The sequence below is a fragment of the Elgaria multicarinata genome, chromosome 2, assembly GCF_023053635.1.
Source record: "Elgaria multicarinata webbii isolate HBS135686 ecotype San Diego chromosome 2, rElgMul1.1.pri, whole genome shotgun sequence".
NCBI classification, from domain to species: Eukaryota; Metazoa; Chordata; class Lepidosauria; order Squamata; family Anguidae; genus Elgaria; species Elgaria multicarinata.
The window spans coordinates 71,566,711-71,594,014 of record NC_086172.1 but is presented as its reverse complement, the minus strand read 5'-3'; the positions used below and the strand labels follow the sequence as shown (position 1 = coordinate 71,594,014).

General features: G+C 42.2%; 1 protein-coding gene across 1 annotated transcript in view; it reads right to left on the bottom strand.

Annotated features, from left to right (window-relative positions):
* The window catches only part of CNTNAP5 (contactin associated protein family member 5), a 417,358-nt gene that overhangs the window by 147,515 nt on the left and 242,539 nt on the right, over positions 1–27,304 (bottom strand). The window contains exon 11 of the mRNA XM_063116699.1: positions 18,379–18,485. Coding sequence (XP_062972769.1) covers positions 18,379–18,485 — 107 coding nt within the window. The remainder of the gene's footprint in view (positions 1–18,378; positions 18,486–27,304) is intronic.

Here is a 27,304-nt window from a genome sequence, read left to right as displayed (position 1 = left end):
ATACTGCTATAAAGCAGTAGTGTGGCTCCTGCTTTCTATATACCACTTTCATACCACTTTCACAGTGCAATTTCCTGCTTGGTGTAGATGAGCCCCCTATCTCCAAACTACACTTCCATTTCCCTTTATATGTTATACAGGGACTGTTCAGATGATACAGTAAGCCCTGGTTAGGCCGCTAACCATTTCACAGCAAATGGTTAGTGAGTGTGTTTGAACCATGGCTATAAAGTCATCATGGTTAGGAATAGCTCACACGACATGCTAAGTCATGGTTCACGTGACACGCTGAACTGTAATTTTTAGCTCAAAATGCTTAATCACCATGGCTTAGTATGTCATCTGAACAGGATCATAGTGGTTGTCTTGATGGAGGGATTGGTAGTTTGGCAACATCAGAGATGTGGAAAGAGGGAGGTCTCTACCACCCCTAACCAGTGCCTGACATTCTATGTAGAGGCACTCACTATGACATTCCTTATAGCCATGCCCCCAAGCAGAGTCTAAACATTCAGGCCACAGCTAGACCTAAGGTTTATCCTGGGATCATCCAGGGTTCACCTCTGCCTGAGCAATGGATCCCCTGTGTGTCACCTAGATGAACAGGTTTGACCCCTGGATGATCCAGGGATAAACCTTAGGTCTAGCTGTGGCCCTAGTCACCTCATTTGATCCCTATCAACAAACCAGTTCTAGTGTCTTCACCAGGAGAGGTTCTTTATAAAGCTAATGGGTTTCTACATTGCCCACAGAAGACCAAGCCACCCCAAAGCACTGTACATTACAACAAGGAAAATATAATGTGGCCGGGAAAATTCATTTCTTCCCAGCTACTATGAGAATTATAGCAAAGCTCAGAGGGAATAGCAAAGTTTGAAGACATAGGGTAGGAGATGACATAAGTGTCCCTGCTAATAAAAAAGCTTTGGTATTGCAGCTCTGGGAACCCTGGCTCCACTACACCAGTGGATAGGCCTAATGGCCTCATGGCCGTTGGGAAATGTAAGGGCTTTGGAGGCCTCAGATCCTATGTGCTCCTGCATAGTGTGCCAATCATCAGAGAAGCAAGTTAAAGATATAGCTGCCTGGACTGCTGTTGCCCTTGCCAGCACAGCTGATAAGTAGAGTTTAAAGGGAAGGGAGATGGGTTTGGGAAATCAGGTGAAAGAGTTGGCTGAAAGTGAGAGGGGATTGAGGTTGGCTGGATGGGAGGCAGACTAGAGGGGAATTCTGCTGGAGAAGAAGTTAGGGCCTATAACACTTGGCTCTCTGAGAAGAGCATTATCAGCTCCTGGAAGCCAATTGCAAGCCTAAGACAAAACAGTTTGCATCTCTAATTAATTAATTCTGTCTGCAAATGACTTTGTCTGGGGCTCTTCTTAAAGCGAAAAGGTGGTATAAAATGATTTTATAAACACATAAAATAAATTAGGTGGAGTGGGAGTGTGTGCAAAAAGGATCACCATTTTGATGTGGGGGCAGCAAAGTGACATCTTAAGTTCACAAGATGGCAAATGGTGGGTCTCAGAGATAGAATTCCTTCCTTCCTTCCTTCCAGCCACTCTCTCTCTCTGTTTGCTCCTGCCTCTTTAGAAGAGGGCAAAGTCTTGATCCCTGCTGCTCCAGTTAAGTGTATATAGGATTCCAACCTCAGTGAAAGTAATACTAATTGAGAGGGTTTTACCCTTAAAGGTGGCCTAAGTGTAGTTTTAAGTAAATAATCTTGGAAACAAGCCCATAGAGGAGAATTGTCTATGTTGCTAGAGGTGGGATTCTAGGGATAATGGTGAGACATAACATGAATCAGTAATGTTAAAAGTTTGGAGAATTTGTTCTCCACACAACTTGGAGAATCAAGGAAAATTAGTGACATTCAGTTCCACCTCCTCACTTGAAGAAACTTCAGATATACTGTGTCTGAACAGCAGGAAAAAGAAGGAATATGGTTACATTTAGCATGTAAATATATTCTTCCCCTCCATGTAAGGACAAATGTGTAGGGAAAACCTCCAGTGACACATACACAACTGCTTACTGAGGCAAAGCATTCATTCATCTTGGATCGGGTGTACGAAAGCCAGGAAACCACCAAATGTTGGGGGGGGGGAGTGAATGGAGAAACCTTTAGGTTTCCTTTAGGGGAAATCTGGGAGGCCAGACCGGGATCACAGAAGAGCTGTATTTGGTCCCCGGGTCTCAGGTTTCCTGCCCCTGATCTACATCACCATAGTGAACATCAATGTAACAGGCAGCACACCCCCAGGGTTAAGACAGAAGGGTTTGAACTAAGAGTCTTCTTTGAACTGAGAACCTTCTGTTTGCAAAGCATGTGCTCTGCCACTGAGGTGTGGCTCCTGCATATACAGACCTGGAATCCACATCAGACAGACAATGGTTGGAAATATGTGAGAGTAACCATGGTAGCTAAAACTCTCCTCTTAAAGTTCATGTATTGAGTTCTTCACTACAGGACAATGTACATTTGGACTTAGGGCCTTGCACTGTGCATTAACAGATACAGGGCAGGAAAGTCTTGAAAGAAATAAGATACGTTGGGTTGGATGATGGGGATGTTTTTAGAAGCTGCGCTCCACCACTAACCTTTTAATATTTTTTCCAATTACCCGGGCCAAATCTACACCTTATGTCATAGCAATACAATCCCATCATGGTGACACTATATCCCTCTTGCACATTTATACCTCCTAGTACACACAACAACATCTGTTGTGGTATTTTGGACACTGCAGAATAAAAAGTGTGATGTAAAGCTAGAAAAGTGGTGTGCAGAATGCCTAATTATCATTTAACAGTGCACTTCAATATTGATAAAAAGCACTAGTGTAGATCTAACCCATGTTTCCTGGAGCAAGCATAGATTTTCTCTGAAGTAACAAGAAAAGTTGCAAAGCCCCAATCATTAGTAATGAAGGCAGATGGTATTATGGAGAATCTATGCCAACAAAAGGATCCACAAACTGATAGGGGGGAAAATCCACATCCTGAAAAGCAAAGCAAAGTGTCACATACATACCAGGCTTAAAATGACACCACACTCTCCCAGAGTAAACAGGGGTGTTTTTAAGGAGAAAAAAATACAGATGAAATGGAGGAAGAGATTTCCTTTTCATGTTTTTGAATATTCTCACCCACAAAACATTACATTTTGGGCCATACTTTGCCTCCTTTTTTAATTTCTGTTCTTTCTGCTTCCTTGATTAGTTCTCTGGCAGCATATAGCATAACATCCTATGACTATATGATACCCACAGGCGGAGAGAACGTACATTTCAGTATGTTTTATTCAGAGCCATTCAGAAAGAGCATGTGGTACATTCCACAGATGGCAATACCCCCTTCAGCATATATGTGGGGAATTGCCATGAGAAAAGCTACCCCAAACCCCTTCTTCAAAACAAACAAACCTCTCTTTGCATGTGGAGGTGAGTATGGTACTATGTACAATTTCTGTATGTTTGAATTGGCTTTCAGTGTGTGTGTGTGTGTGTGTGTGTGTGTGTGTGTGTGTGTGTATCCATGTCCTAATGTTCATGCATATTCCCAACTGGGTTATTGTTGATTTTAATTGTGATGGGTGTGTGTGATTCTTCAGCTTACTTCACTAGAGAAGTTTGAATAATACAATATAAGATGTATAGCTGCAGCCATGTAACTGACACAACACTAGGAAAGATATGGTAAGAAAGGAGTAAGAAACAACATGTAAGAAATCAAAATGTCAGGCAGCAGGAAAGGCAAGAACATATGGAGAAGACAGAAATATTCTGCAAGGGTGACAATTTCTCAGCATCACCAGCTTTTAGTATCATTTTGTATTTTACTTTTTTGTATTGTTAAGTTTTTGTGTGCTTACCTATGCATTTGTAAAGTTGATATGACCGTGACGGTTGAAACAACAAATAAACAAACAGCATCACCAGCTCAGTAGTTATTCCTATCCAATAAGCATTGGTCATTAAGATGTCATTTGCACAATAAGTCAGGTGTATTAATTTTTTTAAAAAATGTGTGGGACTAGATGCCTGCTCGCCATTATTTCCAAGACTGAACTTTTCAATTCTCTTCCCAAGAATTCCTCTCCTTGTACACTCTCCGTTTCCAGTCATGATGTCACCATCCACCTTGTTGATTAGGTGCAAAGTTGGATTTATCTTTAATTCCTCCTTTTTCTCCTTGGCCCACCATCAAGTCATGCTACTTCTCCCAAGAGGACACTCCAAAGATACAACCCTGCCTCTGTGATCCCTCAGAGAAAACTCCAGTCAACACTTTGGTCAATTCCCATGGACTATTTCAGACTCCCCCTCTGTGGCTCCTGAATGTCACACCCCAGCCTTGTCACTTCTGTCCAGAGCTTTGCCATTATTATTTATTTATTTATTTATTTATTTATTTATATAGCGCCATTATTAGATTGTAAGCCTATGCGGCAGAGTCTTGCTATTTACTGTTTTACTCTGTACAGCACCATGTACATTGATGGTGCTATATAAATAAATAATAATAATAATAATAATAATAATAATAATAATAATAATAGCAAGACCCTGCCGCATAAGCTTACATTCTAATAAAATCATAATAAAACAATAAGGAGGGGAAGAGAATGCACCAAACAGGCACAGGGTAGAGTAAAACTAACAGTATAAAAGTCAGAACAAAATCAAGTTTTAAAAGCTTTTGGAAAAAGAAAAGTTTTTAGCTGAGCTTTAAAAGCTGCGATTGAACTTGTAGTTCTCAAATGTTCTGGAAGAGCGTTCCAGGCGTAAGGGGCAGCAGAAGAAAATGGACGGAGCCGAGCAAGGGAAGTAGAGACCCTTGGGCAGGTGATAAACATGGCATCAGAGGAGCGAAGAGCACGAGCGGGGCAATAGTGTGAGATGAGAGAGGAAAGATAGGAAGGAGCTAGACCGTGAAAAGCTTTGTAGGTCAACAGGAGAAGTTTATATTGGATTCTGAAGTGAATTGGAAGCCAATGAAGAGATTTCAGAAGTGGAGTAACATGGTCAGAGCGGCGAGCCAAGAAGATGATCTTAGCAGCAGAGTGGTGAACAGAAACCAACAAACTGATGTGAGAAGAAGGAAAGCCAGTGAGAAGAAGGTTGCAGTAGTCCAACAGAGAAATAACCAATGCATGAACAAGAATCTTGGCAGAAGAGACAGACAAAAATGATCGAATCCTGGCTATATTATACAGGAAAAAATGACAGGATTTAGCTACTGTCTCAATATGAGGAATAAAGGAGAGTGAGGAATCAAATATAAAGCCAAGACTACGAGCGTCCTTGACTGGAGTAAGTGTAACATTATTGACAGTAAGAGAGAATGAGAGATGAGGAGAAGGTTTAGGAGGAAAAACAAGCAATTCAGTCTTTGCCATATTAAGTTTCAAACGACGGTGAAGCAACCAAGCTGAGATATCTGAAAGACATGCCGAGATACGTTCCATATCGTTCACCTCATCTATATTGTTCAACTCTCTGTCCCCTGTTCAAAGACCTTCCTGCCCTCGTCCCTTTATTTCTCTGCCCTCCTATCCTGATCTATCTCTTTCCATGATTGTTACTCTCTAAGCTCCACCACTTTCATTTTCTCTCTCCAGCTGTCATGATTCTCCTCCCAGGCTGGCACTTTCTGGGAGGAGGATAGCAGCCTATTCAGGCTTCCCTGAATAGCTCTTTCTGGGAGGGGTGGTTTTCCTATATAACTCTTTTATTGTGTGCTCATCATACCCTACTCATAGTTGTTATGGGTTCTTTAGACAATGTTGTGACCCTCCAGATTTTCCTCTGGGTCTACAGAGAACTTTCGGTGAGGGTTTTTGTGGTTTGGTTTGTTTTTAGAACAGGGAAAATGTGACATTTAATTGTAAATAAGAAAGAAGCTGCTTTTTTCACTTGGGTATATGTGCTATTCTGCTATATCATGCTGCCACCTACAGGATATCGACCAGAAAAGCAGGAAAGGACACAGTCTTTGCGTAGTGTTTGGATCTCAGTTCTGTGACAAAACCAAAAGTAGATACAGCAGATTAACACTCAACTCACAGCTACATTTAGAAAAAATTGGTGGAGAGAGAGATACTGCCTAGAGGAGATAGCAGCCACTGCCTACTGCTAGGAACTCTCTGTTTCTCTGAGGAAGAGAGAGTAGTCATGGGCTGCCCTGAGTAAGTCCACCGGCTGCCCACATGTTCTCTCTCTCTCTCTCTCTCTCTCTCTCTCTCTCTCTCTCTCCCCCTTTACACAAGAAAGAAACAGAATGAGCAATTTTTTTTAAAAAAAAAAACACTGACAAAGCCAATGCCTATCCTGAAACATTAATTTCCCCACCTCCTCAAAAAATAAATTGAAATACCATCCCCATTTCTCTGAGCTTAAATAAGATGATGAAACAGGGAGGGCCATTTTAGTTCAGCCTTAAGTGTGTAAATAAGGAGAAATATTAAAAACAAAGGTTCATTTGCAAAACTGTCTTGATTTTCATATTTTACCAGTATTTATTTATTTATTCAATAGGTACTACTGAACTGGCAAACCACCTTGGGGTGGTTTACAATATAGTTACATGACTTCCTCTTTTAAGCTGTGGTAGAGGACTGCATCTCCCAATTACCGCCATGTTTGGAAACTGAAAGGAATTGGTCTTTGAAAAATCTAGGAGCTGTCTTCACAGCGCCAGGTTGGTGCTCCTTCCCTCCAAAACCTCACAGTTTCCCACTCCTGAAGTCACCTTCAACCAGGCACCAATCACTGTCCGCCTTCCGCCAGGCAACACCTCTACATTGGCCCTGGAGCAATGTCTGGCAGCAGAAGAGCCATACTGATGTCACTCTGATTGAAAAAAATTGAGATGTCCCTGACTTTTTCAATCCACAACTTCGCGGGAAAGCCCTGTGGTGGCTGCGAAGCTGCGTCTGTGTCGCATAACTGACACAGTGCAGATCCGCAGCCACTACGGGTTTTCCCACACACACACATATAGACAGCCCCCCAGTGACTCTATTAATGTGCACATTTTTATTCATAGTGGAGCTGAGCCTAGAATCAGAATGAAGAACTGACTGCGAAAGAACTTGGAGTTCGGTTCCAGCTAAAAACTTTTCTTTTTCCTAAAGCTTTTAAAACTTGATTTTGTTCTGACTTTTATACTGTTAGTTTTACTCTACCCTGTGCCTGTTTGGTGCATTCTCTTCCCCTTCTTATTGTTTTATTATGATTTTATTAGAATGTAAGCCTATGTGGCAGGGTTTTGCTATTTTATTGTTTTACTCTGTACAGCACCATGTACATTGATGGCGCTATATAAATAAATAAATAAATAAATAAATAAATAATAATAATAGATACCCTCCTTATTCCAAGGAAGACTTCGGATACATAACGCTGTCCTCCAACAGACTGTGACCACCATGTCAAGGTTTTCTATAAGCAACTACTGGCTTCCCCAGATGGAGAATTCCCCACTGTGATGTCACTGACAGCTGTTATCAATCTGATATGACAGGCATTATTCAGCATCTTTGGAATAATGGCTGTTGGATGAAAATGTTTCACGTACCAACAAACAAAGCAATAAGGAGAGGAAGGAAGACTTCTCCCTCTCCTCTCATCGCTCTAACAGCACAAGCGTTAAGAGGCAGGCAGTGAACTTAACAGAAGTGACTGTCATGCTCGCCCTCATAATACAATTGTCATGTTAAATGCCAAAAAGAAATGAAATCTGCGCTATTGAAAAACTGACTTTGACAGGCCCCGATGTTGACAGACTAATAAAGTCCCTGCTGCGATGTTCTGGGATGACAGATGGCTCATTTTCTTCTCGTTAAAAATACATATTTACTGATATGGTACTTTAAAAAAAAAATAGCATAGTGCTTTTGTGTGTGTGCAAATATAAGCTTTTAAAAATCCTGAATATTAGAACATAAAGTTATATTGCATTATATCCTTCCCAAGGGGCAGCTGTGTTATTCTGATACAGAAAACGCATAGGAGGGTTTTGTGACACCTTGAACATGAACAGATTTATTGTGGCGAAGCTGCCGTGAGTTATGCCAGGAGAGTGCACACTCTCATGAGTTCATTTAGAATGTCATTGTGGACTGTGGTGGAGGTGGGAAAGGCTGCCAATCCTAAAATTTGCCTTCCTTTCCTTTTTGGGGTTCACAGCAAAAGGCATCTTGGTGGGAAAGAGTTCATTTCCCTCACTTCCTGTGTAATGCGAGCTAACAAAGAGGAACATTGAGGACAAAGAGAGAAGGGCACAAGAAAAACTCAGCCTTCATGTTCACTGCATCAAGATTCTCCCATGGGGGTGTGAGAATGAGATAAATCTATGGATTCACAAATCTGAAGTTAGCTGAAAGATATAAACGTATACCTGCCTGGCACCCCAGCTGTGGAACACCCTGGCCAGCAAGATTGGCTTGTTGCCAACCTTGCATTTCTTTGGGTGCCAAGCAAAGGCCTTTTTATTTTCCCAGGCTTTTCTGACTGACAATCTTTTAGCAGTTTATAGATCTTTTGGATGTCTGTAGAGATTTAAGGTCTGTGTGTATGGGGGGGGGGGGGGATTGTATTTGGTGTTGCTGTGAACTTTGCTGTATTAATGTTATCCTCTGCTTCTGGTTTTATTCTGTATGAGATTTTGTGGCATTATGGTTTTTATGGTTGTATTTAATTTTTACTGTAAGCTGCTCAGCCTCAGGGGTCTTATGGTACATCATGTAACAGAATACAAATATCAGGTTAGTCCTACATAGAGTAGGTGCACTGAAATAAATGCAACTTAAGTTTGTCAGAACTAACTTAAGTCCCATTCATTTCAATGGGTCTACTCTACATAAGACTAACATTGAATACTACCACAAATAAAATAAAACATTATTTTCAAGAGAGATACAAAAAACATGTTTGGGAGGGGAATGTCTAATATTTTACACTTCCAAGACAGACCCACACATTCAAAACTCAAATGTTGCCAGAGAGAGAAGAGAAAGAACAGATTTCATAGTATTTGAAGATCCTTGTTTGGATTCACATTGACATTTTAAAACCCATGGTGACCAAAGCCATCTATTTTGATTTCCGTGTTTAATAGTGCACAGATCCTGCTAGCACATAATATAAATCTCAGATAGAAAAAAGGCAAAGGAGGAAAAGATTCTGAAAAGGAAGTCACAAAATTTATTAAAGCATAATGCATTTTTTTTTAAAAAAAATGTTTTTGTTGTTTCTTTTTCAGGGACAATCTAAAACTAATGATAGAAATGTTTAAGGACAAAAATATAAATACTCAATCTGTACGCAACAAATTTAAAGATAAAATCCATTGCATTCTCATGCCCTCCCTCTTCATTTCTATAGATTGAATGGATATATGAGTGTGTGTGTGTGTGTGATCAAGGGCTTGTCTTGACAAGGGGAAAGCCCCAGGATGGATCCGCAGTGATGCCAGGTAATTTATATTTATTTATTTATTTACAATATTTATATACCACTCCCAATTGAAAATTTCAGAGTGGTGTACAAGATAAGATAAAATAAAAGCAGAATAAAACACTTTAAAATAGATTTTAAAGGAAGCAAAATGTACAGTGATCATATACAAAATGTATATGATGCTGCTGCCATCACGGAGCCATCACAGGGCATTCTCCTGAAGCTCCAATTTTAAAAAGTCGGGGACTTACACTCTCCTGTTTCCTGTGAGCAAGGCGCAGACATGCATTTGCTGTCAGTCGCCTTGCTCCAGTGTTGCACTGGAGGCATGCCCCGGACAATTGGAGGCATGGCCCGGAGGGGGCAGATCAGTGAGCTGAATAGCTGCTGAACTGCATCTGCACTTCACCAGTGTGGCAGAAGGGCGCTCACACCAGAGAAGTGCATAAATATACAAAATAGGTAAAAATAAGATTTTTTGGAACAACAGCAACAACACTGGGGGACATGTGGGATGCAGCAGTGTGCCTGTGCAGTGACACCTCAGTGCCTCTCTGGTGTGGCAGAAGGGCATCCATGCCGGAGAAGTGCATAAATGCAAAAAAGGGGGGAAAGGTGTTGTGGGTTTTTTAGAAAAAGTGGGAGATGGACGTGCCGTGGCACCTGTGCAATGTTGCGCAGTCGCATAGGGCTGCATGGGCATGGTGGCATAGGCATGGTGGCAGCAGCAGCTCCTTTGCCTGCAAACACCGAACTTGCGCTCCTTGCCAAGGAGACAACTGGCAGGAGCACAAGTGCGGGATAGTGGGGGGGCTCGAGGCGCAAATATGACCTCTATATGACACCCCCCAAGAGAGAACAAAAAGAATGTTTTCTTTTCTCTTTTTCGGGATGCAGAATATGTTCACAGATTTCCACAATCCCCCATTCAGTGATATAGCTGACATTTGGATGTATCTTTTTCACACAGAACCTGTGTGAAAGCTGAGCTCCAAAAAAATAAAATAAAATAATCCACATATGCTGTATTGATTTTGAATAAAGGGTGATGGGAAACAAAACCGGCAGAGCACAGCTGGCTCAGCATCAGTTGTCAGTGTGAGAAATTCCAAAATTACTCAAGAGCAAAAGAAATAGAAGTATTCAAAAAAAGCGCTCTCTCTCTCTCTCTCTCTCTCTCTCTGTGTGTGTGTGTGTGTGTGTAACAGGGGGAGGTCTTAAGGCAACAATCTTATTCATACTGAACTGGGGAAGTCTTAGTGAACTCAATAAGACTTACTTCTGAGTAGACATGCATAAGATTGTATACCTTTCGGTGTCACAACTTATCTTACCAGGGCATCCCATATTTTCTAGTACTGTGGACATACAAAACCAAGGAAACCTCATGACCCTTTGCAAAACAGAATCTACATTTTACATACAGATGTATAGATCTATACTACTGCTTTACAGCAGTATTGAAGTGCACTGATAACTGTTGGGGCAGAATCCACATTCTGCTTTCACAGTGTTATAACCTGCTTTTTATTCCACATTTGTAATGATTTGACACAAGGAGCCCATCAGACAGGGTAAAGTCGTGTTTCTGACCATCACTTTGGCTCCTGCTTTTATCCCACAATAGCGATGAGCAGCTTCCTTTTCCTCCACATGGGGAAGAAAGAGGAAGCAATCAACGACCACATGGCTAATTCAGCGGGCGTTTTTATCACTATAGTAAAAAAAAATTGGATTTTCTCTGTCTTATTTTATGATGAAAAAAGACCAGAAGGAGCAGGAGACATGCGGGAGGCAGATGGCATTGTCAAAAGCCCCCATGAACTTCTGTGAGTGTCCAGTAACAAGCATGCTATAAAACACTCGTCTGCTCAAGCTGCAGATCTGGCCACAGTGAGAGAAAGACACATATCATCACGCACACAGCATGGTCAAAAGGTCACTTTAGCAGCAAATAATTCAAGACTAAGTAAGCCTAAGGCCAGCTCTACCTATTGTAGTTCAAAACGCCTTGCTTGATTTAGCAACAGTTGGTTGGTTCCAGCAGTGCTGGGAGTGAGTGCAACCTCTGTTGTGGTTTCCTGGCTAAAATACTCAGTCATGGACTCTGAGGATGATAGTAGCATGACTTGCTCAGGCTGGGGAGGTGGTGGCAAGATGTGTTGTTGTTCCTTGGGCTTCTGGGGTAGTTGGACCATTCAGGATTAGTGCTCCACTCCATCTCCTCAGAGTCCATGGCCGTTTCTACACCTGCCTTTTCCCCCAGGATCATCCCGGGATCATCCCTGTGGATCCAAGTGACACACAGGGGATCCCGGGAGCAGACAGGGATGATCCCTCCATTTTCCTGGGATATTCCTTAGGTGTAGAAAGGGCCCATAACTTCGTTCCCTGAACCTGGGAACTCAGACCTCAGGCCTATTCCACAACTGAAGAGCCTCTGCAAGATTGCTTCCAGTAACATCCAGTAGGGTAAATAGGAGGATGACAATTTGGGCAGGATTTTGTGGAAGCACCATCTCTGTGAACTTCGGCCTGTTATAGTGAATGGACTCATGGCTACTGCAATCATGCAAATTGTAGTGGTTTCATGTACAATCCTATGCAGATTACATGCATGAAATAAACTACCTCCCTTCACCCTGAAAATGAGCATGCCAAAGAGATGAGTCTTTCTTTTTAACATGCTGCAAAACAATGGGGGGATACTTAAAGACATCTGCACCCCTTTTTAAAAGTGGAGAAGGTCCAGAGATGCATCCAGTGGACATCCAAATCCAAAGCCTACACATCCCTTGGATTTCAACTTATGCTTGTCTGCCATAAGTACCCTTTGGTTCATATCCCAGGTAACAGTAGGATGTATTTATGTATGTATGTATGTATGTATTTACTATATTTATAGGCACTAGCAGAGGGACTGCAGTGTATATGGCGGAAATTCTACCATGACCAAGCAACAAAGAAAGAAAACTACCTTCATATTCTGAGTTCTCTTTCTCTAACGATACCAAGTGTGTTGTGAGCACTTCATTTATACCACCCCTACTTAAATTGGTACTTCACAACTGACTAAAAGGCATATGTGCTTAAAAAACCTAATAGGCTATATATTACAGCCAGTAAAACAGTTCATTCAATTATGCAATTATTGTCTGTCTACTGTCCTAAGCTTCTTCTCACAGCAGTCAAGTGTCCCATTATGAAGAGACATTATTACGAAACAGTAGATGAAAAGGTATTTGTTTGCACTGTTATATTGCTAAACAAAGTAACAGTTACAAAGTAACACATACTATTCTTAAATAAAACACACTATTGGCTGCTCCTTGGGAAACGTTTTTATTTTAACAATCGGAAGATTCACAGATGCAGCTGGTCCAAGCCAAAGAAATGTGTATTAGATACATGTGTAACTTCTTTCAGAACAATTAGATTTCTGTTGTGTGGAAACAATCAAAACATCCCCATCAAAAATATTCCCGTTCAGAACTGTAATTGTGGTAAGGAACAAGTTTTTGCCTGTGTTTTTTTAAAAAATGAAGTATTTTAATCTTTTAAAGGACACTTAACACAGTAGAAAGTTCAGAATATTGCTACATTTAAGTATTTTATTTCAATGTGGAGCCAAAATGAATGTTGAAATGTTGACATTTCCTGTGGGATGGAGTTTCCATTTATAGAACAACTTTAATATTCTGCATATGAGATATTGGAAATTGCCTGACACTTCTTTCCCCGCTTTTTTTCTGTAAGGAACATCCCTCTGGCAGCAAAGAAAGCTTGTTAAGAGATATTTCTTGTATGTACAAGATTTAGCATGTACTGAGTCAAATATCAGGAATTGTAGTAACTTTGTTAAATATCTCATAGCAAGATGTTTGGACCTGTTGATATCTTTCAGAACTTAAGGGCAAAGCTATGTGTTAAACCACTGAAAGATTATAATATATAGGGGAGAAGGTATGGTTAGTAGGAAGAGTGAATTGGGCGGGTGGGAGGAGGATGAAAAAGCAAGGTGTCTCAGGAAATAAGAGCTACAAAGATGACTTTATGGAAATATAAAGTATAGGATGGGGGTGAGAAGAACAAAATGCATCCAAGGTGCATTGCCCTCCCCCTTAAAACTGATAAGGAAAACTAGAGCTGTATGTAAATGACTTCTTGAAATTTTCCACCCTATTTGTGGGCAGAGAAATTGGAGGGCACTTTTTCTTTTTTACTGAATTTCTCCAGGGGGAGATAAAATTCTCTAACAGTTTCTCACAGGTAGGGCTCACCAATGGTAGGAATTGTAGCACAGCCTCTTTCTTCTTTTGCCTGAGGGTTTTGTCTGGGGGAGGGTTTTGCTGCCCCTATAAGGGGCAACAGCATCCATGGGTATCCACGGGAATGGACAAGGGGGGCAATTACTCCCCCCAGATGAACCATAATGTCCAGTTTCCCAGCTTTCCATATTTAAAAAAGTGCAGCACATCTTAGCCCTCATAGAATCCAAGATATGAGTTCAAACATGCAACCACTGTTCTGCCCATTTCACTTGTCTGGAACTCACTTGCTCCTGTCTTTCAATGCTTTAGCCAATGAAGCCATAGCAGTGATTAAAGTACATACCCATTGTCTGGGTGTGTTTTAACCACATTTAAAATAAATACATAAATAAAAATTAGCCTCTCAATGTGTGCCAATAAAGTCCATCATTATTATACTCCTGTTGCAGGAGGCAGGGCTGTGGCAGAGGAACTGTGGGTTAAACCAGCCCTGCAAGGTAGGGCATCTTCTGAGGTGGGTGAGTAGGGTAGAATATGACAACTTTGCAGTGTAGTCCAATGTTGCTATCCAGTCTCCTGGTGTGTTTTTGTTTTAGGGAAATGCAAATAGGGCTGTGAAGTTGATTTAGCATCAATGCAATATATTTAGGGCTAGAGTGGGTAGTAGTTGTGATGTACATAACTTTAAGAGAACCTGCCATTTTTCACTCTTGCAAAAGGCCTAAGTGAAGCCAGTCCTCATAGCTCTCTTGGTGCAGGCCTTGAATGGGACAGTGTGTCATGCAGCTCCTTGGAAGTTAATATTATTTTCATGTATTGTGCTACTAAACAACCTTTTTTAAGGTACCTTTATGTATTGTGCATTGCCTCCAGAGCAGCCCATAGGACTAGACTGCAGGTCACTCACTACAATATTAACCATGCTGTTCAGGCCTGTAATGCCCCTTGGCCTAAGAGACATTACAGGGAGCTACAGGAATAATTGAGGGTTTCAGAAGCATGGAGAAAGACATTGTCTGAACACCTGGGCCATTGCTAGACCAGGCGTTAGCGCGGTGTGAGGCCCGGTTTCCCTCCTGTGCATCCAGATGACGCACAGGGGATTCCGGGGTCAGGCCGCGCTAAAACCTGCCTTAAGCCGGCATAAGCGGATTCGCTTATGGCCCAGTTTTTCCGGGGCTGCGGAACCTCTAGCTTGAGAAACAAGCTAGAATTCAAATTTCTCAGAGGCCAGGTATACCTATCTTGGTAGGTTCTCTGATACTATCCAGGCTTTTTAAAATAGCATTTTCTGGTGGTATCAAGGCTTTTGAAAAATGTTCAATCGTACACAAAATGTGCAGTTCAGGAAAGAATATATAATTTTAAAAGAACATCGATGAAGTTCAAAATTCATACCATGGAAAAGATGTATTATTAACTGATGTAAAAAGTGGCAAATAAAGACATGTGAATAGTTGTCTTGGGCTGGAGCTGCTCAAGGGTCCCCAAGGAGTCAAAACCAAGGAAAGTTTTTAGGCCAATCCACAAAGCTTTATTGCAAACAATTAACACTTCTGTAACACAAACTAGGCACCTTTATGGGAAAATCCCCCCTAGGCAATGCTATACAAACTAAGCAAAACAATTGACCATTCAAAGGACAGAAAAGGCTTTTCAAATGTCCCAAGCTTCAAGGTGGAGGAAGGAGCGTAGACGCTTTCTCACGCAATCTCTCTGACTGTCTCTTTGCTGCTAATCTCGCTGAACATTTTAACTTCCAGCGATTCCTAGCATCTAGTAATGTTTTGGAATGTTCACCCCCAGAAGTTGACTCCCTGTCTCCTGAGAGCATAAGATCTGGCCTTGAGGAGACAGACTCTGGGAGGGGCACATTCGCAGCTGGAGCCCCTTCCATGTAAACTTCCTCCCCCACTAGCTCGGCATCTTCTGAATCAGAATCTGTTTCTGATTGATTTCCTGCATCACCTGCTCCCAACACTGGAGCACTGGGGGCATACATGACATCAGTCTTGAACGTTAAGCCCTGATCCAGCATATCCACTTGACACTGCCTAAAGCCTCCACTGCAGTAAAATGGTCCACAACGTTAAAAATTAGAGTAGGAGTGGGCAACTTGTAGCCCTCTAGATCTTTCACCCTACAACTCAAATTAGCCCTAGCCAGCAGAGCCAATGGTGAAGAATTTTTGGGAGTTGTAGACCAAAACATCTGGAGGGCCATAAGTTAAAGACTCTACCAATTCTGAGCTTTTCTTCTTCTTATCTAACAGGAAAAAAAATGCAACAACAACAAAGGATCAAGCAGAAAAATAGACCTAACCACTGGCTTTAACTATGTTAATTCACATGTACATATAATATCATATAATGTTAACTATGTTAATTCACATGTACATATAATACCCCCTCCTCAGGTGGTTCAGAGAACTTTTGCATGTTGGGAAAATGGAGCCAACAGAATAGTTCAGGAAAAGAAGAAAAGAATGAATTCTTCAGAGAGAGACCTCGGAGACAATAAAACTGAATGTCCCAGTTTAGGTTTCCAGCAGGTTTTGCAGAATAGCAGTAGCTATTCCTAGCACCACAGCACTGAATTTTCCTTCTGCATTGGGAGGACAGATTCATAAAAAGAGAGTGTACTTTGGAGGTAGCAAAAATTGAATTGTGGTGATCTTCCCTTTCAAAGTATTACTTTGAAAGAAACATGCCTCTGTTTGTAATAAAACAAAATTGCCTTGCCATGCGAAAGTTCAGGCCTAAAACATTCTAACCTTGGTCTCGTTCAAACACAGCTATCCACAGATTGCTTTCACAATGAAAGACAAAAATACTTTGCTAAATCATAATACTTTTTTTTTTTTAGGGTGAGACACGGTTCATGCAGCATAGAAAGTGGGAAACAGCCATTAATTCTGAGAAATGCATTAAATGACTATGGCCTTAGCTAGACCGGGCTTTATCACTGGGCAAACCCCAGGATCGTCCCTGTGCGTCCACATGACGCACAGGGGATCCCAGGATCAGGGAGGGATCATCCCTCCCTTGCCCTGGGATAGAGCCCTCCACTTTGGGCCTGCTTTTTCCGTGGTCTCAGGCTGAGCCCAAGACCGTGGAACATGTGGCCTGTTGCCGCGGTTTGACCCAGCTCCGTATGATTCCTTGCGCAGAGCCGGGAGTGCTGCGCCCATCGGGGCTAAGGTGGGGGGAGCGGGGAAATGAAGTTATTTTTTTAAGAAGCACCTACCTTTAGCGCACAAGCGTTTGTGCGCTCCTCTTCCTTTAAAAATTTAAAAATGGCTGGCAAGACACCTCTCTTCCTGAGGTTGTTGTGCCTTACCCGTAAACGGAGGAGGAATCTCGCATTAATCGCAAAGCGAGATCTTCCCTCCTCCGTCACGGACTATCAGGTAGGTCTAGCTAAGGCTATAGTCTAGAAATATGCCTATTTAATTCAAATATTTGAATGAGAAGTTTTTTCACCTATTTCTGCCAAGCTTTTGTTGACGACCAAATTTTGCGTAACTTTTTCCGGGCTTGGAGAAAAGACAGTAGAGGTCTGAAACTTTTAACACTTACACATGTGCATGGCAAGTCAGCAGAACACCATTGCAAAGAAATGGGACATGCAAGTGGCCATTTCCATATTGAGAGAAAAGCCTTCTAGTATATTGCTCAGTCCTCACAAACTGCTAGTCTATCTGGAGTCTTGCTACCTTCGCAAGCACAGCACGCCTCTTCCTTCAGATCAAGCAGCCCATTGGCGGCAACACCAGTACAGAGCACTCCGTAAGAGTACAAGAAGATCCCTGCTGGATTGGAGCAAGGGTCCATTTGGGGTCCATTCTCTTTTCAACAGTGGCCAGCCAGAAGCTACCTGGAAGCTCAGAAAGCAAGGCGTGGAGACAAAAGCTTTCCCTACTGGCTGTGCTCCAGTAACTGGTTATTATGCCCCAATAGCTGGCACGTTGAACTGCAGCCAAAGTAGGCAGGGTTTGCAAAGCGAATGGGGTTTAAATCAAGGCTGGGCTCTGCCTGAATAGGCAAAGGTCCTCATGTGGCGCTCAGAATAGAGGTCCCTCACACTGCTTTAACAGCTCTCCATGGTCTGCTTGGGTTTCCACCACAATGCATAATTTGTTGTCATCTTCAAACCCGGCTATAGCTCTGCTAAGTACCCTGGCTTCACATCATTTAGGCACAACATTATGGGAAATAGTGCCAGTCCCAATATAGATTGCTGGGGGGACCCCACCCCATCACTTCTCTCCACCGTGACAACTGCCTGTTTATTCCTTCCCTCTGTTTCCTGTTCTTTATCCAGTAATAGACCCATAGATGGATCCATGGGAAGAGGAAAGATTCCACTTCTTTGCCCACTGCTATAGCTAAGGAAAGTTTACACAATGGAGACAGAGGTGAATGGTGCAATCCTATGCATACCAACTTCTGAATAAGTGCCACTGAACCAAGTGAGATTTGTTTCTAACTTGCGTAGGACGGGGCAGCAAGCTAAACTACGTAACATTCCATTTCTCACAAAACACCATTCATATCACGGAATGGATTGCTGTTCTGCTACCCCCATGTTCCTTTGTCACGTTTTTCTCTACACAACCATCCTTCACAATGCGATCTACTTACAGTTATGGCAGGTCGTTCCCATGTAACCAGTTTCACTACAATCACAGTAGAACGTCATCCAGGACTGGGAGCATTTTCCTCCATGTTCACAGTAGTTTGGCAAACACCTGCAGGGGGAAGAGTTCAACCAAAAGGGCTAAATCTTGTTCTAACCAGATTACATAGGCAGTGAAATATATGCAACATACTGCCCTGCACCTCTCTTCCCTAGACCTCTGTGTTTCCCAGGGCTCCAAATACTGGAACATAGAGGGACACCATTGCGTATTAGTATTATTCTCCTCAGCTCTCTGCTTAGCTTGAAACAAAAGCCTTCAGAAGAATAGCTTGTACTGAATAGAAGGAATTCAGAAAGGAGCCCAGATAAATACCGAAAACCAGGGGTGGCAGCAGAGGTGAGGTAGGGTGGGGGTGAGGCTTTGCTTCTCTTCTGTGTCTAGGCAACACAAATGCATGCTTTATGCTAGTCCCAGATAAAGAGAACAAATACCAGATGAAAATACCTGTCTAAGCAACACAAAAACCTTCTTTCAGCAAGGCCTTTTAATATCACCCATTTGAGTTGCCAGTCTAAGGATCTAGCTGTATTTGCTCAATGAAAACATAAACCATACATGAATTAAGAGATCATTAAAAAACAGATTATGAATTGCATATTCTATCCTCTTGCCTTCACCCATCTCCCCCTAAGCTTTGTTGCCAAGTGCTTGTGAAATGAAGAATGCAACATAAGCAGCATGAAACATGGGGGAGCTGTTAAAAGAAGAAAGAATGGTGGGTGGTGGACCCAACCACAACTTCCCCAGGAAATTCAATACAAGGTCTTAGTTATCGGAACATAATTTCAGGACCAACTCCATTGATACTCTGAATTTTACTGTTGGGAAATTAAAACAGAATTAACCCAATTATTTTAAAGCCTCGCTTTTAGAGGTTTCCCCCCCCCCCTACACTGTGTATTTATTATGGTCTTGTCATTCCCTACACATGGTTGTTTATGGGTTCTTTAGATCACATCATGACCCTCCAATTTTGCTTCTGTTTTTTAACCAGCATTTTCAGCAAGTTGTTTTAGAGCAGGAAAAATGCAGTATTGGTCTTTTCTACACAAGGCTGTTAATCTACTGTATTTACTTTCATTTTCATCACAGAATTGAGATCTAAGTACTACACAAGGAATGTTTCCTTTCCTGCTTTTCCACTTCATAACCTCTAGGTGGCACTGTGATATATCAGAATAACACAAATACACACATGGAAAAGCATTTTCTTCCACTTTCACAACCACATTTCCCCGTCTCTAACAAAAACTCATTGAAAGTGCTCTTTAAAACAGAAGTGAAACTGGAGGGTCATGATATCATCTAAAGAACCTGTAAACAATCATGAGTAGGGAATGATGAGTACATACTAATCCCTTATTTAGAAAAGCATCTTATTTGTGACAGTGAAAGAACATGCCCAGCATAACCTTCAGCAAATAAGGACTTAGATCAGACATCCCAAACCTGGAACCCTCTAGATGAGCTGGATTGCAATTCCCATTAGGGAGAGGTGGGGAGAGGAAAGAATCCTGCCTGAAATAGACCAAGGGTTTGACTCAGTATAAGGCCGCTTCCTATGTTCCTAAGTAGGGGTGGGCAAAATTAGTGAATGCTTGGCCTGCAAGTACTCACCCCACAGGCGCTGGCCCACTGAGGCCTTTGCTAGACCTACCTCAAAATCCGGGCATGAGGAGGGGCGAGCCCGCCATGCAAGTATTGTGGGCTGTCGCTCTAATCCACACGTCAGGCGTGACATTTTCTTTTTGGTTTAAAGGGGCTGCTGCGCATGAACGCTGGAGCAGCAAGGGTGAGGTGTGTGTGTGTGTGTATGTATACACTCCCCCAACCTGCCCTGATCTTTTTTTAAAAAAAACCTCACCCTTGCCACTCCAGCGTTCATGCACAGCGGCCCCTTTAAACCAAAAAGAAAATGTCGGGCACGACGGGGCTTTCCTTCCCCTTGTCACACCTGATGTGTGGATTAGAGCGACAGCCCGCAATACTAGCATCGCAGGCTCGCCCCTCCTCACGCCTGGATTTTGAGGTAGGTCTAGCAAAGGCCTCAGTGGGCCAGCGCCTGTGGGGTGAGTACTTGCAGTGGTGCCCGGGGCAAGGGAGGGTTCATCCCTGCCTGAGCCCAGGATCCGCTGTGCGTCATCTGGATGCACAGGGGCAATCTCGAGTATCAGCCCGGGATAACCCCTCATCTAGATAAGGCCTGTGTTAATGGTCACCACCATTAACACGGGAGGGAAATGCACACTTTCTGGAGCCTCTGGAAAGCGTGCATTTCCCCACTGCCATGCTTATGGCACCCTTGCATTAAGAGGGCCTTTAGAGTGGGAGTGGGGGTCAGTGTGCTTTCCACCAGAGCCTCCGGAAAGTGTGCATTTCCCCTGCTGCATTAATGGCGGATGCAGGGGGAAAGTGTGCAATCCTGGGATCCAGGTCAGACACACACCTGAGCGCTTGTGTGTGTGTGTGTGTGTGTGTGTGGGAATGCAAATGTGCTCTACTTAGGGATATTTGAGACGTTTTTTATCTGGATTCATTCAGTGCACACCTTCCAAATTGAACACGTACTCTCTCGGATGCTGTCTGCGGTTGAAGTCCGTACATTTTGCAATGTGATTTGCAGACCAACAACAACAATAAATGTATTCGACAGCATGAAGAAATGTGTGCTTTTGAAAAATATGCACAAATACAGTTTAATCAATGGGAGAAGAATGTGTACATTTCAAAGATGCACACAACAGATGGGTAAATTTGGAAAAATAAACATGAAAAAATGCAAACAGAATCCCCCCCAAAACACCCCACCCAAAGCTCACAATCTGATGCGGACTCAAAATGAGCTTCAAGATGGAATTTAGAGAACTTCACTGAGCTTGAGTGTTGCTGATTCACACATCTCTAATTACTATGCAGATTTTCTGTACATTCCCTTTGCACACTGACTCATCTTCACAATCAGCAACCCTGTTTTGTTCAGGATTCCAAAATGTGCATGCAGAGCATACATTTGCCCAGTTTGTGCATGGGCAAAGACGGTAATATCACGGTAATGAATGCATGTCATTGTGGAGTGTGCTATCTGTATCCACTTTAAAGGTCTGGAAAAAAATCATCTCCATCATCCAACAAGAAGGTTGATGCATCGGATCCATTGCCTTGCTCACTTTGGCTTGAGACAGACAATAGTTTCTTCCAGAGTATTGTGTTAGAACCATCACTGAATATTGTCTTTGATTTCTTTCAGTTCATTCTGTTTTCATATCTGTTAGAACAGATTTTGAAAGTTTTTGAAGCTCTACCAATGCCTGCCCACTCTCTCCCACTTTCTGCAAATCCTGCCTGGCCAGAGGCAACAGAGCTGATGAATAAATGTTCACTTCATAGGATGCAATGGTCCTATGATGCCATCTACACATTTGCCTCTATGAAAAAGCTCTTTACAGCTTTGGTTATTTGTGATCTATACCTATTAGTAGAACCAGTTTATATACAGAAATGTACAGAATACAATGCCTTGTGACTGAATGCTGAACAGACCATCTATTCTATGTTAACCATTTATAGATTGCATTCATCTTTACTTCTCTACATCAGAGGGCTGGTCAACCTCTTTTGGTCCTAAGACCAGATTGTGCCCTGCCCCCCATGACCGAACTAAGGGCTATTCTGACTTATGTGAAATGGGAACCATTCACTAGTAAATGAACAAAACAAATACCTTCTCTTACTGTCTGGGCTGGCCTACCCATTAAGCAGTCTGAGTCACTCGCATCAGGTGGCAGAGTGGTGAGGAGCAGCAAACTGCATTGTGCTGTACCGCACCACTCCACTCCCCCTCCAATAGGAGGACCTATTTGCCACAGCAAGAGAGCAGTTTGTAGGATTCTCTAGAGCAGTGGTCTTTAACTGGTCCAGGCCCAGAACCCAACTTGGACACCCAACCTAGAACATGGGACCCATTTTCACAATTTTCTCTATACCAACATGATGGCAACTGCTTTGCTGCGACCCGTCAGGAGTGATCTCACCAGTTGAAGACCACTGCTCTAGAGCAGCTGCCTATCTTCTCTTTCCCTCACTGAAGAAGAAACAGCCATGCAGTTCTCACAAGAGCTCGCCCAGGTCTCATGAGACCCCTGTGAACAGCCATGGGAGCCCCATGAGGTCTCAAGAAGCCCAGGCGAGACCCCCCACGACCACTTCTTTCAACTCCATGGCTCTCCATAAAGCCAATGTGGCAGCAAGTAAGGAAGGCACAGGAAGGGGATGGGGTTGTGGGGGTGCAATGCACCAGTGCCAGCAGTGCACCTTCTTTCTCACCTCAGGCAGTAAGAGACCTTGCAACATGCCTGCTTACTATCACCATTTCTCCTTCATTTTCCAGCAAGGATTTTATTTTTCCTTTCTTTCTAGCTTCTCAGCTGGTATAAAGAAGTATAGAAATGAGCATTAATTTGCATTGGCTGAGCATTTGGCCTTGGATTCTTTTTTATTTGTTTTTGCCCATACCTGCCAAGTATGATGATATGCTTCTCATTTGAGATCTGAGGTTGTAAAACCTTTGGGTAGCCATACAGATTAATGTTTATGCCTGTGGCTGGGGGAAAGGATAATTTAACACATGAGCAGCAAACACCTGAAGCTTACAGGACACCTGCAGCAGCTGCGACATCATATCCAGTAAGCCTATGCGGCAGGGTCTTGCTATTTACTGTGTAATCTGTACAGCACCATGTACATTGATGGTGCTATATAAATAAATAAATAAATAATAATAATACAGTATTTCACCCCAATAGTTTTCATATACACTTGTACAAATTTGGAGCCTTAATACACCTTGATTGGTTTTTTTCACTGAAAGTTCACTGAAAAGATAGCTTTTTATGAGGCAGTCCGATTCTCACCCATCACACAACATACCACAACATAGCTTTTTTGCTAAGAGTTTTTGAAGTACTCTCTTTGGAGCCAAAAATAACCAGTGGGGGAGTGGGGAGAGATGTCATCATCCAGTTCAATTGGAATCTTAACCCCAAAAAAGAAAAGAAAAATGGTCCATGTCCTGAAAGTATATAAGGCATAGGCCATGTCTACATCAGCCATTTATCCCGGGATCAACCCGGGATCATCCCTGTGCATCCAAATGACACTCAGGGGATCCTAGGAGCAGGCAGAGACAATCCCTCCATTTTCCTGGGATAATCCTTAGGTGTAGAAAGGGCCATAGAGGTATCTAACAAGGAATAACCAATGGCACCCAAAACTAGGAACTCTGTTAAATGTTGAAATTCACTCTGGATATGAGGATTCCGTTTTGTGCTGGGCCCTATCTGGGCCAAAAAACAGGATATAAATAAAATGTTAAAATAAATCATACACCAATAATAATTAATGGTACTTTGAGCACAGAGAGGCTCTAGCACTTCAATCCTTGCTGTTCATTCACTGTGATTTCTGCTGCATCACAGGATGAATGATATTACCCACCCTTGATGTCCTACATATCTCTGCACTTGTGTACTGACGTCTATATGGCCTGAGGATGACCACCCCCAACCCATCCTCAGCTTCACTACATATGCATAGAGGCCATTCTGCCTTCCATATTGAAACTCAGACTGGATTGCAGGCAGCTTGTAGTTTTAGAGGACTGGAATTAATTAATTAACTAATTAATTTGTAGTACTTGTTATCGCTGTTTAGCAGGACCAACAGAGTTACTGTAGGAGTACCCACTTGACTGCTGGAAGGTGCTATCATCTGGATTGAGCTGAGTAGAGGGAAAAGATTCAGATGCAAGCAATGACCCAGCTGAAGACCAGGAAGAGGAGGGGCTGGCAATTATCCATAAGACTCTCAGTCTCCTCTGGTCCTTTGCAGGGTTAACAGCTCTTGTTGAGTCTTTGTGTCCAGCTCCTTGATCATCATGGACAAGATCCTTCCAGAGAGTTTTTTTTGTAGCTAACTAAATTATGTCCTCCTTAACTAAATTAGTTAATCACTGGTATGCCTAATGAGTGTTCTCAACTTCTCACCCAACACAACTCTACTTCTACAGCAGTGTCTTAGTAGAAGAGAGGATGCATGGGGGGTGGGGGAAACAAAGCCCTTGCCTTGACCCAGAATATTATTCCTCTTTCCTTCCATGGGATTATCAGAGAAAGTGGCTTCCTGTTGCAGATCTTTCTCCAGCTTGTTCTGGCTTGATTGCCTAATTTTGCAGTGTCCTTGCTCTTGACAAATAATAAACAAACTCTTGCCAGATAATTATCACAGAAGTAGTTCTCAGCTCTCCAAGAGCTGGCAATGTCGTTTCTCAGTTTTATTATGCCTCCCTGTCAGACACACTCTAGGAACAATCAGATAGGGAAACCCAACACGCACGTGCGTGCGTGCACACACACACACACACACACACACACACACACACATATATATATATATATATATATATATATATATATATATGAGTTAACAGAGAAGTAGAACAGGCCTACTTTTCAAACAACATAATAAAATCAGGCCATTGCAAAATAAAAATGATCTTGGCTAGAAATTAGGCATTTCTTTCTCTTTCATTACAGTTTTTCTGAGAGTTCTGTTCTGCATCTAATATATTTGTTGCATTACTGTTATTGTTATTACTACAACAGGAAACCATTATCATGGTTGATTGCTCAATGTGGTTTTTAGATATATGTTGCCTTTGTGTTGTATGTTTCTACGGTTTTAAATTTTGTATAAAGTCTTGAATATTTTAATGTTTAGTAAACCACCTAGAGAGTTTCAGCTGTGGGGCTGTATAGAACTGTATGTTGTTGTTGTTGCCATCATGTCTGACACACATTTACTTTACCGACCACCATTTCATTGCAACCTTGATGATTTCTAGCCTGGCTTGTAGATTGTTATCTTACTTCATATTTGTTTTGATACACCAGTAATCACCAAGGTAGAACTTTGCCCTATCTTGTTTGGAGGAGGCTGACTATTCAGTCTCAGTGCACAAAAAAGCAGAAGAAGAGCTCAGCTAGACCAGGTTAGGACCCTGCCTTCGTGGCACCATGATGGCAATGCTCTATTGCCAAACCCAACAGTATCACTCCTGCAAGGTGTGAATAATCTTAACAGGAGAAGGCAGCATGGGGTTTAGGATACTTTTAGGATGTGTTTTAACAGTGTATACTATGTTTTAATTAGTATTTTGTGCTTGCTGTTGTTCCCCGTGGGTAAGAAATATATTATTATTATTATTATTATTATTATTATTATTATTATTATTATTATTATTATTATTTCTGGCTGCCAGTTGGCTTGCCAGGCAAGCCCCCTGCCCTTGCCCAGATTCTGGCAACCAATCAGAGGTCGCCTTCCACCTGGGAATGCCCCCAGTGTGACACTAGAACAAGGTCAGACAGCAGAACAGCTATAATGATCTCGCGCTGATGGGAAAAGTCGGGGTAAGACCCTGACTTTTCCAATGCGCAGCTTTGCAGGGAAAACCCGCAGTGGCTGCTGCATCATATAACAAACACAACAGCACCATGCAGCAACTGTGGGGCTTTAAAAACATGTAAACAGCCCCTAGATCTATATAGTTCAGCTTCCTGTTTCCTGTAGAGGACAACCAGATGTCAAGCAACACATGAGCACCATCTCCCTTTCTCAATGTTGTTCCCCAGCAACTAGTGTTCAGCAGAACAAAGGTAGGGCTCAGTGAAAATGTTATCCTGAAAAATGGGGACAGGGAAGTAGAATTCACTGAATATTCTCTGGGGAGAAGGTTACTTCTCTAACGATTTAAAATAATAATCTCAGATTCCCACCCCCTAAAATTCTCTTCTAAGAATTTTCAACTGATTTAACACCAACTATATTGTTAGTTCATGCAGTGGATAAAGGAAGAATGGAAGGAGAAGGAGCCAAGCACATTGCTTCACTACCTTGAAATATATTGTCATGGATCCACACTTGCACCTGAAATTCATTCTACACCCTATTTGTAGGTGGTGAAATAGTGTGGGGCATTTCGACAAATATTCCCTGCTCCTTCCTCAAAATTCTCCAACAGTTTGGGGAAACCAGAGAAATAAAATTCTCAGAGAATTTTTCAGAGAATTCTTTTCTGACCAATTTTGGCTCAGCTTTAGTCCAAGGTAGGGATAGGAGAATCAGCAAAGATTGACTTGCTGGGGTTCTCCAAGTTCCACCTTGAAGTTCAGACTGCTTCGTTTCCATTCCCAATTACAAGCTTTGATGTTGTCGCTGTTTAAATTTGTTGGTGTTGTTGTATGCATTTGGGTACACTTTTTTAAAAAAAGTGTGTACTGAAATTTGCACTCCTCTTCCATTGACCAAACTGTGTGCACCTTTTCCCAAAGTACACATTTTTATTGAAACAGCATCATAAGCGCAGAAAAGTGTGAGCTTTGTTCTCAAAATGCACTCAATTTTGCATTTGGGGGTACAAATGACGCAAGTTCTGGTCACAAACCATCCGAAATGAAATTATTGTACATCCCTAATCAAAGGTTTTGCCCCTGTTTATCTCCTATAAGCAGCATCTGAGGTAGCAGGATTGGGAAACTCTTCTAGCTAAGCCATTGAAGGTGAAGCTGCCAGTCAGAATAAACAATACTGGTCTAGATGTACGAATGGTCTGAATCATATAAGACAACACCATATGTTTGTAAATTGCCCAGAGTGCTTTGGCTAGGGGGTGATATAGAAATATAATAAGGAATAATAAATAAACTTTGTGTCCATCCCTCAAGCTTCCCTGACAACTGAGGCCACGTCAGTTTGTTTGGTAGCATCAGAACCATGCCTGACTCATTGGAATCCAAGCCACAGATCAGAAG